Genomic DNA, 15,675 nt, shown 5'->3' on the forward strand with positions numbered 1-15,675 from the left:
ATATTAATAAATCATATTCAATTTTTTTTTATCATCATCATTCTAATATTTGTTAACAAAAGAATAAAACCATATGAACTATAGTGTTAACACAGCTTATATAAGTAACTTCATTTTTTTAAAAAAAATCATTTATTTACAGTTCCTAACCTTATTTAATATCTCTATTATCTCTTCCTTAGCTCCTCTTTTCTTTGCCTCTTCAATGCACTCAGCAATTGTTATTTCTCCGTAAATCGACTCTAAAAATAGAGAAATTTCTTCCTGACTGATGTCACCTTTTTCGCCAAACAAAAGTGAAACAACTTCACCGGCCAATTTTCTTTTCAATTCCTTCTTTTTAGCCGAATTCACTGCTGTTGAGAATCCCACCTCTAGTAAATACCTCCAAACTTCATCATTCTTGTTAGAGTGTGCTAATGAGTACTTTAGAGCGTTTTCAATTGCCAATTCTGCTGCAATTTCACATACGTCATCAGATCTCTTGCATAGAGCGAGTAACAAGTTAAATATTGACTTCCACGCTATGGGATTCTCCTCTGGGCAAAGAGATATTACAACCGAGAAGAAAGGCACTAAGTGTAGCACGTCCTGGAGTTCAGCCACCAAGCAGACACTTGACAGGCAACCCGCGTATTGAACGCAGTATTTGTTACTATTTCTGTCGAATTCCGAAACCAAATCTTCCAAAACAACTACAACTTCTTTCTTGAATTCATTGCAGCTCTCAAGGAGGAGTGAGAAAATTGGTGACCAACCACTTCTCATCTTTCCTTTGCTTTCCTTGATGACAAAGCCTATGTCTTCGACGACTCTTCTACTGAATTTGCTGTCTTCTCTGTTAAGTCTGAAGAGGGAAAGAAGTTGATTCAGAATTTTCTCCTGGTCGTTGAAATCAGCTTGTTCTATCCTGTGGCCTTTGATGTATGTGAGGAAAATCTGCTGGATGATGCTGGACACGAGGTAGCAGATGTCGCAGCACTGGCTGGAGATGTAGAATGAAGAGACTTCATTCCAGACTTTTGTCCAAATGTATCGTGGTCTATTGACGTTGTAGCACAAAACATCGGCCATGCGTCTGACCATGCGTGTAACAGAGGCTTTCTCCTCTTTCAGTTGCTCGCAGGCAAGAGTGGACTGAGATTTGACAAAATCTATCAGAGAGTCGTTGTCGATAAACTGTGTGGAGGCGTAGACATCTTCAGCGCCGTTGAAAATAAATTCATCGGCGATCTGTCGTATGACTTTTGGCCAAAGGAACTGCAACGAAAGAGGAATTTCCGAAATCATCTTGGTAAAGAAGGATGAGCAGTCGCGACCTTTCTCTGTGGACTTTAGCTGATTGCTGAACTTAGCCATTGCTTCAAAGATGATTTCGCAAACTTCATTTCGGTATAATTGTGCTGAGAGCTTGAAAGCGGCGGCCAAACATCTAAGACTATTGATGTACTTCTGGTAGTCATTCTCTTTCTGGAAAATATTTGCGGCTGTTGAATAAATGTCTAATAAATCTGAATCTTTAAGCATTTTGTCAACAGTTTCTTTGTCTTGGCAAGTGGAAGAGCTTTTTGCATTCTGCTGGAATAAATATTGTGTCTGATCCCTAGTGAAGTACTTCTCCTGATGTGAAAATGTTAACTCAATATTTGTATTTTTGATCGTCTCAAAAATTTCACCCAAATTTTGAGTATTTTTCCCACAAATCCTCAAAAATTCTTCAAAGCTAAAATCAGTATGATCTGAATAATGAGTGTTTGCATAGCATATAATCGATGCAAAAATCATATTGTAAACATCTTCGGCGGTTTCGTAAACTGATGGGTGTGAACGATAAAATTTTTGAGTGAAATGTGTCAGAATGTTATCAATGTGCGTTAAATCGTCAGGAATGATTAATCTTTTCAGGATGTTCAGCAATATATCAGAAAATTTTTCTAATTTGAAATTATTTTCTAAAAATTCATCTAAGCACTCTGAATAAGCATCACTCTCCAATATTGTTGTCACACTCTGCTTGTCTAAATCGTTCCTATTGAATATGAAGTTTCCAATTTCCTTTTTATCATCTTTGACAAACTTATTCTGAATATAGTACTCCAATCCTTGTTGTGGATTGTTTTTGAATATGCTTAGTCCTTCTTCTTCATTTTCCTTGATATCATTCTGCGAGTGGAACCTTGGCCCAATGTAAAAATTAAATAGTCCTTCAACTACAGCAGCTAAAGCTGAAATTCCGTATGTGGATGATTCGCTATCTATTATAGATATCAACGTACTCAGAGTTTTTCCAAATACATTGGAATATTTCGAGTTTAAATCAAATCTAGAGAAAAGATCAACGAAAACCGCACATGAATTTGTTGCAATGTGTTGTACAATTGCACAGGCATGCGATATCTCCTCATTGTTCTTTGATTTAAGCATGGGAATGATCCCATCATTGAAAATTTTGAACAAACTCTCTTCAAATATTGGTGTGTAGATGCTCCATGTTGTGAGAATAAGATCAGAAACAACATCAATATCATCAAATTCATATTCTTTGACAAAATGCAAAATAATCGGTAAAACATACAGTTTCAAGACATCAGGGAAGAATGGTTTTGTAAAGAACGGTGATCTGCTTCGTAATATTCCGTATAATGTCTTTAAGATCAAAATTTTTGTATTTTTCGAAAATTTATTTTCCAAAATTGATAAATATTTAATTGCAACTGTCATGTCAACATCATGTATTGTGGCAAGATGTTGAGAATGCGGAATAATTGATAAACTGAAAAGAGAATATAATGAAATTTGATTAATTGAAAATTGACTCAATTCTTCCACTGTAATGAAATGAGGTCTGAATGCTATTGTATCGTAACATCCAATTACAATTCTCATTGTTTCATGAAGAGTCATCTCGATAACTTCACTAGATCTGGAATTTCGTTCGACAGAATCGAACAATGTTAATATCGCATTGTAATAGTTATATAAATTATCACCGTGTAAAAACAAAGAGCCAGATAGCGACTGAATTATAGCTGTTAATGACTTGCAGGCTTTTAGTTTTGTGTCTTCTGAGTTCACTTTAGCTATCTCAGTAATAACATCAAGAGAAGATCTTAATAACTTCTCTGTTGGATGTAATTGTGGTTCTGCAAAGTGGAAAATGGAGGAAATAAAGTCTATTGTGGTGCTAGCACTATTGTTGGGATCTCGAGCGAATGCAGTAAAAAATGGCATTGCTATTGCTTCCAAACCTGGGGATGTGATTTGTTCATTTAAAAAGGACTTTGCGTCATTTATTTCGATGGTGAGATTCTGATCTTGTATGTTTTTACTAATTTCTTCGATTTGATCTAAATAACCTCGAATTGTATGAAATAATGATGAAATATTACTCATTGATATAAAATAAAATTTTCACACAATAAAAAAAAAATTCAAATGGGGAAATATTCTTTGGCAAAATGTAACGATAGAATTCTATCAAAAAAACATAGATGAGCTTATCCTAGATATAGTATACATGTGTGAAGTTGAATCTGTTTTAACAATTTCATAAGACGCCTATGATAAACTATCCATCTTTTACATGTAATGCTAAAAAACGGTTATTTCCCTCAAAAAATGGGAAATCTGGTTGTTTTTGGTATCGCCCCCATCTAAAATGAGATTTTTTGACACTCGAGTGTCAAATTAAATACATTGGCTCAAGATTTATAAGTTCAGTGTATGTATTCTCTTGTTTACTCTGTGTATGGTTTCCTCAAGTTGAATCGAATGTTAAAAAGAAAGTCTATACAAATCATTTTATAGCTCTTCTCAGTCAAGTATTCTATTGGCAGGCTGTAAATCGTAGGTAAACTAAATTAAATAATAAGTTTTATATCTCATTGTTAAACATAGAATATTGTGTGCACTCATATGTATTATTGCAATATTGTGGATGTGATATATGTTGATAATAGCTAGAAGTCCAAAGAATTGATTGGTTGGGGTTCGATTTCTTGTTCTTTTTTTGGGAAACGAAAGTAGTTTTTGGAAAAATCATAACAACATACAATATCAAACAGGAGTTCTTTAATAAAAACAATGAATACGATTGTTATTAGCTGAGATTGAAGAATGTGTTGAAAATAAAAATGTCAATAAGATATAACTATCACGGATCGACAAAAGCAAATCTTTATATACAATTAAAGGGGAAATTCAGAAAGTTTATAAGAAAATTATTATATCTTGTCTAGAGATTGTTATATTACTTAATGGTATTCCAGTAAAATAGTAATAAAAAAACGACCGTAATTAGACCATTATTTTTTGAAGACTTCGATCAATCTCGATAATTATTATTCAAAATAAAAGTGTTATATTGGTTATGTAGAATATAAATTTTCGAATTATTTTAAATATTGGGGTATTATTATTGTCGTCTGGCGGTTTTAGACGACAATGCGAATTCTCAAATAATAGGATTTTTAGCCAGATAAAGAGCTACTCCATATATCATGCGTGTTTGCATACTATATACATAGATGGAATTGATGTTCTTCCTTTATTTAGGTACCGAAACATGCTTGAAAAATCTATTTTTTAGACGACAATGATAATTTTGTCACTTTTCCAGACGACAATAACAATTTGTCACCTTTTTAGACGACAATAATAATTTTGTCACTTTTTCCAGACGACAATAAAACATCCTCTTAAATATTACTGCCGACCATTTATGAAGAACAGTTTTATACAAAATTAGGTTATTCAATTAAACAAATTGTTGATTTAAAGTTAGAAATTTAAGTATAATTCAATTATAATTTATTTGAAAATAAAGTTATTTGAAATTGTTGTACATTGAATTATTTGAGGCCCAAATTTCTGACAATATATTTAGTCATAAATCTTGTATTCACTATTTTGTTTGATTTTAGATTAAAATCAAATTTGATAATTGAATACTATCGATTTTACATTATTGAATGTACAAAATTTTAGCTAATGCTTTTGGTCAAATTTTCATTTATATCACAGCATCTATTGATTGTTATTTTTCAATATTTTAAATTTGATAGAATTATTCAATTTGATTTTTATTTTCATATTTCAAAGAACAAATGAATGAGGGCGAAGTGATGTATTTCAAAGAAAAAGGGATTTATTTTCAAGATTTAATAGCGCGAGGAGGCTTTGGTGAAGTGTATCTTGTTTATTTAATGCAATATGGTTCGAATTTTGCCTTAAAAAAGATTCCCGAAGAATTTTTTAATCAATCTGAGATTGATTGTCTAATTGCAATTGATCATCCTAAAATAGTTTCATTATACAGGTACTACAGGTTTGATGGTTGCGTTTACATGTTGATGGAATATTGTCCAAACGATCTGAATAAACTTATGAAAAGCCGAAGGCAAATTGAAAGTTCCGAACTTTATTCATATGTGTCAGCAGTGTTAGAAGCAGTTAAGGCATGTCATGATAGATGTATTGCCCATTCTTATATAAAGCCAAGTAACTTTTTTATTGACAAATACAACAGAATTAAAATTGGTGACTTTGGATTATCAAAAATGTATAAAGATAAGCCACTATCATCACTACTCGAAGGAACGGAACTTTTTATGGCACCAGAAATATTCACAGAAAATCAGTACAACCCGATGAAATCTGATATTTGGGCGGTTGGAGTAACTATCTATTTCATGGCAACCCACTTATATCCGTTTTATTCAAAAGATCCAGAAATTTTATTTGAAAAAATACAGAGTGGGGTATACTCTGATGATTGTATAGATGATAAAAATCTATGCAAAGTTATTTCTTCCTGTCTGAAAATTAATCCATATGAGAGATTGACGATAAATCAATTGCTTGAACTTCCCTATTTTCAGAAAGAGGACTCTTATTCAGAGGAGAATCTTCCATTGACTACAAATGATGTTTACACAAGAAGTCATCAAGTCTTCGTAAGGGCAAAGATTCCAATGAAAAAAGTTACTATTCCTCTTGCAAATCAGAACATCTATCAAATGTATCGTGGATCAAGGCTAAGGTTAGTTAACGCGCCATCCAAATCTGAACAAAATTTCAAGCTTTAATTACATTTTTGTGTTCGTTTTAAATATTAGTTTTGCGATATAAATGCATGTTGTATATTTTGAGATAGGATTCCTTTATTTTTAGTAAAAATTTTGTGTTTGTGAGTTCATAGAAATAAATCAATTGAAAAAAATTATAAAATCGTAGTAATAAAGTCTTGAAGTTAAGGAGGAAAAGAAATTTAAAAATGTAAATAAATCCCTATGTTACAGATACATGTGAAATTTTGAATAGTAAAGAAAAAAATGCTATGATATATTTGCACAGTATAAGTTTTTGAGAAGAAACAATAATAATATTTTTTGAATTAGCCAAAATTGAATTATGTACCTTTTCATCTTTTTTTTAAACAAGACTAATTTTGCATAATAATAAAGGATATAAAAACAAATCTTTGTTTCATTTTTTTACAATTATCTATTCAATAATTTTTTGCATGTAACTCTGAAAATCTTTGTTGTATGTTTTTTATTTAAAACTATATTTTTAAACATTTATACTATTAATGACTATTGAAAAAATAATTGAATAAGTTTTTTCAAAAATTTCAAATGAATGATATGGAGACTTCCTACTTTGCCACACAAGGGACTCAATACATCAATCCCATTGCAAATGGTGCTTTTGGTTCAGTTTATAATGTTTACTCATCAAACTATCAAAATAATTTCGCACTAAAAAAAATGAGGATGTTTTATTGTCGTCTGGGAAAAGTGACAAAATTATTATTGTCGTCTAAAAAGGTGACAAATTATTATTGTCGTCTGGAAAAGTGACAAAATTATCTATGGCTCCTGAGATTTTTTATAAGAAAGAATTTAATCCAATGCAAGCAGATATATGGGCGCTTGGAGTCACTATTTATCACCTTGTTACAGGAGGTTTTCCGTATTTTGCGAGTGATCCAAAAATGTTGCTTGAAAAAATTGAACGTGGTGTTTACTGCGATGAATATATTGATGACAGATTGCTTGCTAATCTTATATCACGCTGTTTGGTATACAAACCAGATAAAAGAGCAACTGTCGATGAATTACTAAAAATGCCATACTTCCAACAGTTCCAATTTGGAATAGATGTTATGGAAGCATCATTTATGAACTGCCATAGCGGAGTTAACATAATCAAGCCAAAGCTGAGACCAAAAAGATCAAATCTTGCTAACCATTCTCTCCTAATATTTAGAAACTTGAGAGGTTCAAGGCTTCAAATGATTGAAGGTCCTTCAAAATCCCAGGAAAATCTTATTTAATTTTTTTAATTTTTTTACTTTCGGAAATATATCTCTAATTATGAATAAAAATCTTGTTAAACTAGAAAGAATCAAATTCAGTAACATAAAAAATGAATATTTAATAAAAAAAAACAAATTATGAATTAATGAATGGAGGTGTGAAGAACCTAATAGAAGATCTAGTGACCATATTAAATCTAGCATCTGGTTTCCCTCTGCATGATGGAGAAATACATTTCGGAGTAAAAATCAACCGTTTTGGAGAATTGGAAACAGGGGAAGCGTAATTTGGTGTAGGAGATATGGAGTTATGTTTTGTCAGCGAATTTTGCTTTGCTGGAACTGATTTGCTACTTGGGAATTTTAATCCTTGAAGAAGTATCTTTTGATCAGAACATTCAAGTTTAGGCTTGAAGAAAGATAAATTAAGTATCTGATCAATTGTAAATCTTTTGGAAGGATCAGGTATTAAACATTTTGATACGATTTCAAGAATATAATGATCTGCTATTTCTTCTTTTGAGAAATTCCCTGTTTCGATCTTTGTCTGAAGAGAAACCGAATCGGTAATTTGGAAAGGATATTTGTTGGTATAAATATTATAAATGGTTACGCCAAGAGCCCATATATCTGCAGCAAAAGGGTTATATTTTTTGTTCTTAATCATTTCAGGAGACTGATACATTTTTGATCTTTTTGTTTCTACTTTCAGATCTTCGTTATCTTCCTCACATATAATTGAATCAAGAAAGTCTCCAATTTTAATCCTTCCAAATTTGTCAATAAAGAATTTTGATGGTTTAATGTGACAATGAGCAAGACTCTTGTCATGGAAAGACTTAACGGCATAAATGACATCTGTTACGTACTTGTTCAATGTTATATCAACTTTCTTTTCCATTCCTTTCACTTGGCGTTCAAGATCGAATGGGCAAAATTCCATGAGTAAATAGATGTAATTGTTATACTCATAGTATTTAAAGATGTGAACCATTTTTGGATCATCAATGGAAATAAGTAAATCAATCATTTGTTGATCAAATCGTGATTTTGGAATTTTTGTTAAAGCAAAATTGGATTGATACTGTTTCGATGAGACTAGAAATACGGTTGTATCTGTTTTAGTACCAATTGTATGAAGATATATGATTCCATGTTGTTTCAGGAATGAAATTTCATCGGAGTTCATTGAAAAAAAAAGAAACAAAATCGAGAAAATTTGATTTTTTAAAATCAGCGATATTTTTGTATTCACATATGGTTCGTTTCATTATTTTGTAGTTAAACCCTTCATTTTTTATCTATGAATTCAATTTTATTTCTAATAGATTTACTGTATTGTTATTTGTAGAGTATTAATCAAGTCATTTATGAAACACAAGATTTTAAGATTAATTTAAAATATCTCTATTCAAACTTTCTTACCATTTTCAGAATTTTATTTTTCATTAAATCATTTTAATTTATTTTAAGCATTAATAATGATATAATTGTAAAAAATCAGAATCTAAATTCAATTTTTTCTTAGAGGTGATATAAACTTATTCAAAATTCTAACGAATCAAAAATAACAATCATCTCATTTGTTTAATAAATCTTCACGTGCTATTAATGTTTTTTCATAAAAAAATACTATTGTACGAAAATAACTTTATAAATTCGATTAAATTACATATAGTGAGTTATCTAAAAAACATTTAGTGATTAAAAATTAGTTTTGGGTCAAATCGTAAATTAGAATCTTGTATTTTATCCTATTGAAAGCTGAAATGGCATGTATATTCTCTTCTCTTAGTGAAGGTTTAAAATTTGTGATTGTTTACCAAATAAACAATTTAAAATGAAAATCTATTCATCATTTTGTTATTAAGATCATCGATCATTATTTACTTGTGCATAAGGCCTCTAGCATTCAAGATTCTTGTCCCAAAAATAATTATGGAATGACACCTTTTTATATTTGAGAAAAATAATGAAAGGAAAAAGAATTTTGTTTTTAACTACATTATTTTCTATAGGTCTTCTTAATGTTGCCCTTTACAACGAACAAAAGTATATAATCCTTACGGCAATAGCATATACAAAATATAGCAGTAAATCTTTTCTACATGCATTAATTATTTTTAGCGCTTTACTTTACGCAACATCATTTCTTGTATTTGCTCTAAAAACACAATACATTCGATTTTGCCTAATTGGAAACTATGTGTTTTTATTACTTGTTCAAATTCTCGCAATTATTTACGGATTTCTTTCAATTTCTTCCTCAATCAATAAACTAGAAAATGCGTGGGGAAATCTTAATGCTGATCCATCTTTAATCTTTATAGAGCGTGCGCTTTTGTGTTGTGGATATAACGACACGTTACAAGCTGCAGGAAACTATTGTAAATATCCCATCACATGTGGAAACTACTTCATGAAAGATAAGCAATACAGGCAGCTTAGATTTATTTCATATGTTTTCGTTTCATTAGTTTTCCAACTCTTCCACGCTTACGAAATATTTGTCGTAAAAGACATCGATTTTCATGAAAAGAATATAGGAGATCTTGCAGAATTAAATGATCATCAAATATAAAGCGGAACTTTTTTTATTTTGATATCGTCAATGGATATGATTTGTTTAATCTTAGTAGGTGTTATTGTAAAGTTGATTGATAATTGTTTTATAACATTTTATTTTTTGATCCCAAGAATAATAAGACTTTGTATTTGTTTTTATTTGCAATTTAAATTAACCTGATTGATGTTAATATAATTTAAGTGAAATAAAATTTCAAAAATAAATAAGTTCAATAGAGATGAAATCACCAAGCTTAATCAAGTAAGATAAAAGTGTAAATAAAATATCCTAAATTAATTGGCGAAAAACGTGAGAATGAAAAATGCGAAAGAATAAATTCTTATGTTTGGTTGAAAATGTTTTGTGTATATATCTTTATAATGTCATCATTGTATATTTATACCATTAAATTAAAATGATCGACATGTAGAAATTTTGGAGAAATTAAAAATTTGAGAAGTGGTATCATATAAAATTGTTGAATTATGTATTATCACTAATGGATTTAAAAAGAGATTTAATGATAAAATAATATAAAAAAATTGATAAAATTCAATTAGCGAAATTCACAATTAAATTTACGTCAGATTCAAAATTGAAATAAAAAGGCTTGATTGAATATCAAGTTTTTAGATAAATAAATCATCTTTAATTAGATCAATGAACATTTTGAGTGGAAGATAAAAAATTATTTACAAATGTGAAGAAGAAAATGTTTCACATCTCATTGTCTGAGTTGAGTTATAAATGATAAATGATAATGAGAACATCTGTAATAAATAGCTCAAATTTTGAATGATGATATCAAAATAATATTTTATTATTATAACCATACAATTTGATGCATTCTTACTAAACCAAAATAAAATCATTTTATATATTTGATAGGATCTCAAAATTTTGCGGGTAATTATTTTATGTTTATCTAATATTAACTACTTAAACAAAATAATTTTTAGATATAAAAAATGTAAACTTATCATTATAAATTTGAAATCAATTATAATCGTAAGACAATAAATATATATTGAATATGTATTATCTGTAAATATAACTTTTTTTTAATCCAACAAATTAATGTATTAAATATAAAGGTTTAGAGCAACCTCTATTTATTATATTTAATCTTTATTCAATTAAGATTTTATTTATTTAAATTTGCGTCATAAGGCAATTTTCAAATATGTTAATTTGTTAATTGTGAACACTTTATCTCCGCTAAATTATTTCTTTTGAATGCTATTCAATTTGTCTCAAAAAAACTAATTTGTCACAAATATTGAGATTCAGCATCTATCGTGTAAATTCATTTTTCTATTTTATCATAGAAATTGATATGTGTGCATATTTATATGACATATTTCAACATAAGATTTTAAAATTCATTCAATTTTTATTGAATAGTTTACGAAATTTGACAATATCATTTTTATAATGTATAATACTAAAAGTCAATCGTTGCCCAATATAATAAAATTCCAACCCGTTATATATTGCAAAAGCCAGCAGAAACGTCTTACTCAAGTGGATGAATATCTTTTACTTAAGCAAATCGGGAATGGTTTCTCTTCTAAGATATATTTAAGTCTTAACACAAAAACAGGCCGGTACTATGCTGTTAAAAAGTTCAAATCTCTGGGCCTTCGTACCTGCGCTAGTCCATACGAACAATTTGAGCGTGAAGTCCGGAATCTTGCCAAGTTCCACCACGAGAACATTTTATCCATTCATGAAGCAATTTACTGCCAAGAAAATGGATCTGCATATATTGTTCTTGAATGGGCTAATTGTGGATCGTTAGATCAGTTCTGTGTTCCGGAAAAGATTCTTACTTTAGATCAAATCGCTACAGTCTTCAAGCAAGTAATTATTGGCCTAATACATCTTCATGAGCATGGTTTTGCTCACAAAGACATTAAACCTGCAAACATTTTATTATTTTCTGATGGAACAGCCAAGATCAGTGACTTTGGTATCGGCCATTCCTTCCAGAGTGCAGAATGTGTTCTTGGTACACCAGCTTATCAAGCTCCTGAAGTTTTTGCAGATTCTGACTATAGCGATGATGATTCCTATGATGTTCCAATTGACCCAGTGAAAGAATATGTCTGGTCTCTTGGGGTTTCCATTTACCAAGCCTGCTTTGGACAGCTTCCTTTTTGCGGGGCAAACGAATACGAAATTGCCAGATCAGCCTTAGAAAGTTACATACAATACGATTCATCAGTACCTGAAGATTTAGTCGATTTACTTCAAGGAATGATGAATATAAACCCAACAGAAAGATTCAACATGGAACAGATCTTAAACCATAGATTTTTCCTTCGTGCAAAATCCAAGAAGGACCTCAAGTTCCCAGTAATCAAAGCTCCTCAACTCAAGCCAAATACGCAGATTCGTAAGATAGAAGCGCAGAAAATTAATCCTTATGAGGAAGAAGTGTTCAAGTTTTTTCTCACCTTTCCCTTCTGGGCTCATTTTGCCTCCTAGAGCCCTTTCGCGGATGTAATATCAGGTCATTTTTGGTGACCTCATTTCTTTAGTTGTTATCAAAAATTTCGTTGTAAACTGTTTGATAGTATTATTTTAATTAATCATTTATTTTTAATTATACATGGCACGATGGGCGCTACTTTTTTGGCGCCAGCGGCGCCGCCCGCGCCTCCGGTGGCTCCCACTGGTGGGGAGGAGATGATAGAAAAAGATATAAATTTTACTAAAAAAATTGAATTTTGGAAATTCTTTTGATTTTTTTGAATGATTTACGAAGAGATTGAACACATTTTGTACTATGAAATATCGTTATTAATAAATTTACTTCTTAAACATCTATTAAAATCGCAATTTTGAATATTTTTATGATTTTTTTTGACCCGATCACTTGCGCCCGCGCCCACTGGGAGGGGCGCTTGTAAAGTATTCAAAAATCAATGTAAACATTTCAATTTTTGCTCCCACCTCCCATTGGGAGGGGGGCATATATCTTGTAGCGTTCAAGTTCAAGTGATGAAAGTGCATAAGAAAGCTCCTTAATCATACCGATAGAAACAGCATTAGGGGCGCCAAATGGCGCTCGGTGATGTTTCCCATAAAAGCTTAATTTCAGGTATCCATAATCATAACCTGTCAGACGCAATAATTCATTAGCACACAATCATCGTTTCTCAATCAAGAAACGAAACGCATGATTGATTATGCTGGCCATTAAATTTTCATATCAAATAATTTACTACTTCAAGAAAAATTAAAGACTATCATCAACCAAAGCTTAAAATTCTCAGTGTTTACAACTCTCATACTTCGAATATGCATATTTCCAAAATAGCATGAAAATTTTTTTCATTTGAGCTCATTTTCTTTTGTTCTATTAACTAATACATGCAGTACAAGCTTGTTATACGTATACTTAATAAGTAAGGTCTTAAGGAAATAATAAAAAAGAATTTTGCTATTAATTATATTAAACAATATTTATTTGTAATTTCGTGATAATTATATTTCTTATTACAAAGTAAAGGTATTTGATATAATGTTTGCCTTACAAAAATGTTTCCTTTGTCTTGCCACCATAGGTATTCTATTTTGTCACTTTTTGCGCCCGCCGTGCCATGGATATTTTGAATAATTTATGATGAGTTATGGATCTTGGAAAAGGTACATTCACTATTTTTGACAAAATTTTAAATTTTCATGGGGTTGTAATTCTTATAATAACTAGATGAATAAGGAATGAATCCCAGTATAATGTGCATCATTATATTAAACACTATATGTAAGGCTAATGATTCTATTAACACTTATGAAGATCTATAGTATTTGAGCAGATAAATTTGATAATTTCCAAAACTCTTATATTTCAAAATTAAAGTGTGCGAATGCATTTAAATGAGAGCAAAAAGAGATTGATGCTGTTAAAACTAGGTGTTAATTTGCAATTATTTCGCATCACAAGAACTACCCAGTAAATTCGGCTATCTTTCTTTGCAATTATTCTCCATTATACATATAATATAAGAGTAGGTGACAAAAGTGCATACTCTTAAATTAACCTTAAATGTTGATTTTTCGATATTTTCGGTATTAACCTTATTGTAAATTTTTCCGGTGATAAATTTATCACACTGAGGTTATTTTTCCGGTGAGATTTTGTTGTAAACAGAAATTCATCAAAAGTGACACCTCAGAAAAGCTAAAATATTGAATTTTTGGAACTTTTGATAGAGCACGTTTTTAAATATTAATTAAAGTAAATGTATATTTTGTAAAGATTCTTTTTAATAAAAAAAATAAAATTTTGAAGAAGAACACAAAATCTTCTGAAAAATAATATCACATAAACTCATATTATTTTCTAATATATAACTATTTTATATAAAAATCAAATTCAATGATCTTAAAAGCGAAGGATAAACCTCAAAATTTACGAATATAATGAGTGGGAATATAATGCTTATCTATCATAAAACCATATGAAATATCATTTTTTGCTTTACGCCTAATTTTTGACGACAATTAGCAAAAAATGTTAAATGTTAACACTCAGTCCATTTGAATATGAAAAATAAAATTGACTTTGATTAAATGTTTTTATTTATCATGCAATTCTTCTTGCGACCAAAGATTTGAATAAAAGTTCAAAAAATAAGATAGCTTAAAAAGTAATATACGGTAGTGTTTACTAATAGATGAATAGTATATAAATTCTATTAAAATGGATTTGATCCAAAAAAATATAAAACCAAAAATAATTGTTATAATTTAAATGAAGAAGTAATTTAAAACGATTTTATTTATGATCAAATTTTATATATTTTTTTGGATCAAATCCATTTTAATAGAATTTATATACTATTCATCTATTAGTAAACACTACCGTATATTATTTTTTAAGCTATCTTATTTTTGAACTTTTATTCAAATCTTTGGTCGCAAGAAGAATTGCATGATAAATAAAAACATTTAATCAAAGTCAATTTTATTTTTCATATTCAAATGGACTGAGTGTTAACATTTAACATTTTTTGCTAATTGTCGTCAAAAATTAGGCGTAAAGCAAAAAATGATATTTCATATGGTTTTATGATAGATAAGCATTATATTCCCACTCATTATATTCGTAAATTTTGAGGTTTATCCTTCGCTTTTAAGATCATTGAATTTGATTTTTATATAAAATAGTTATATATTAGAAAATAATATGAGTTTATGTGATATTATTTTTCAGAAGATTTCATTCTATATGCCTATGAAAAGTACTCTCAAAACTAACTTTTCCTAATTATAATTAAATCAAAAAAAAAAAAAAAAAAGGTAGTGGGGCTTCCAGGCGCGTTGCGCCCTCTAGCCCTGAAGATGTTTAGTATAAATGAAGTTCTTATATACGGGTCTTCCAGGAGCTTTTCACAAATTATATATGTTTTCATGTTTTGTCACTTTTCTGTCACTTTTCAGGAAAAAACATTTTTATTATTATATATAAATGAATTTTACAAAACCACCGTTACCCTTCTTTGGAAATAAGAGTAGATGTAAAGATATTCTATTGAGAGAACTTAAGAAACTACCGAATGGTCTAACATTTGTAGATTTGTTCGGTGGAAGTTTCTATATGTCCCATTTGTGCCATACCGTATTCCCAGACTCAAAGATTATATGCAATGACTTCGACAACTATATGAACCGTCTCAAACATATACCAGACACTAACAAAATATTGAAAGAGTTAAAAGAAAAGATACCTATAGGTAAGATGGAAAGTATACCATTAGATAAGAAAAATATTGTGAGA

At 29.9% G+C, this 15,675-nt stretch overlaps 5 protein-coding genes across 5 annotated transcripts, besides 3 other annotated features; 3 read left to right on the forward strand and 2 right to left on the reverse strand.

Annotated features, from left to right (window-relative positions):
* Positions 1-132: 132 nt before the first annotated feature.
* TVAGG3_0464340 (regulation of ARF protein signal transduction) lies at positions 133-3,393 on the reverse strand (the record flags this gene model as incomplete). The annotated part of the gene is made up of 1 exon (XM_001322085.1): positions 133-3,393. One exon carries the CDS (start codon positions 3,391-3,393, stop codon positions 133-135), a length of 3,261 nt encoding a protein of 1,086 aa, XP_001322120.1.
* Positions 3,394-5,204: 1,811 nt separating this feature from the next.
* Positions 5,205-6,086, forward strand: TVAGG3_0464350 (protein serine/threonine kinase protein; the record flags this gene model as incomplete). Its single annotated transcript, XM_001322084.1, has 1 exon — positions 5,205-6,086. The coding sequence occupies one exon, from the start codon at positions 5,205-5,207 to the stop codon at positions 6,084-6,086; it is 882 nt and encodes a 293-aa protein (XP_001322119.1).
* Positions 6,087-6,853: 767 nt separating this feature from the next.
* On the forward strand, positions 6,854-7,399 carry TVAGG3_0464360 (protein serine/threonine kinase protein; the record flags this gene model as incomplete). The annotated part of the gene is made up of 1 exon (XM_001322083.1): positions 6,875-7,339. One exon carries the CDS (start codon positions 6,875-6,877, stop codon positions 7,337-7,339), a length of 465 nt encoding a protein of 154 aa, XP_001322118.1.
* A 58-nt stretch (positions 7,400-7,457) lies between these two features.
* On the reverse strand, positions 7,458-8,510 carry TVAGG3_0464370 (MAP kinase kinase protein; the record flags this gene model as incomplete). Its single annotated transcript, XM_001322082.1, has 1 exon — positions 7,458-8,510. The coding sequence occupies one exon, from the start codon at positions 8,508-8,510 to the stop codon at positions 7,458-7,460; it is 1,053 nt and encodes a 350-aa protein (XP_001322117.1).
* A 2,811-nt stretch (positions 8,511-11,321) lies between these two features.
* TVAGG3_0464380 (protein serine/threonine kinase protein) lies at positions 11,322-12,477 on the forward strand (the record flags this gene model as incomplete). Its single annotated transcript, XM_001322081.1, has 1 exon — positions 11,322-12,377. The coding sequence occupies one exon, from the start codon at positions 11,322-11,324 to the stop codon at positions 12,375-12,377; it is 1,056 nt and encodes a 351-aa protein (XP_001322116.1).
* A 1,059-nt stretch (positions 12,478-13,536) lies between these two features.
* Positions 13,537-13,901: a mobile genetic element.
* Positions 13,902-14,035: a mobile genetic element.
* Positions 14,035-14,072: a mobile genetic element.
* Positions 14,073-15,675: the final 1,603 nt, after the last annotated feature.

Source organism: Trichomonas vaginalis, chromosome II (genome assembly GCF_026262505.1).
Source record: "Trichomonas vaginalis G3 chromosome II, whole genome shotgun sequence".
NCBI classification, from domain to species: Eukaryota; Parabasalia; order Trichomonadida; family Trichomonadidae; genus Trichomonas; species Trichomonas vaginalis.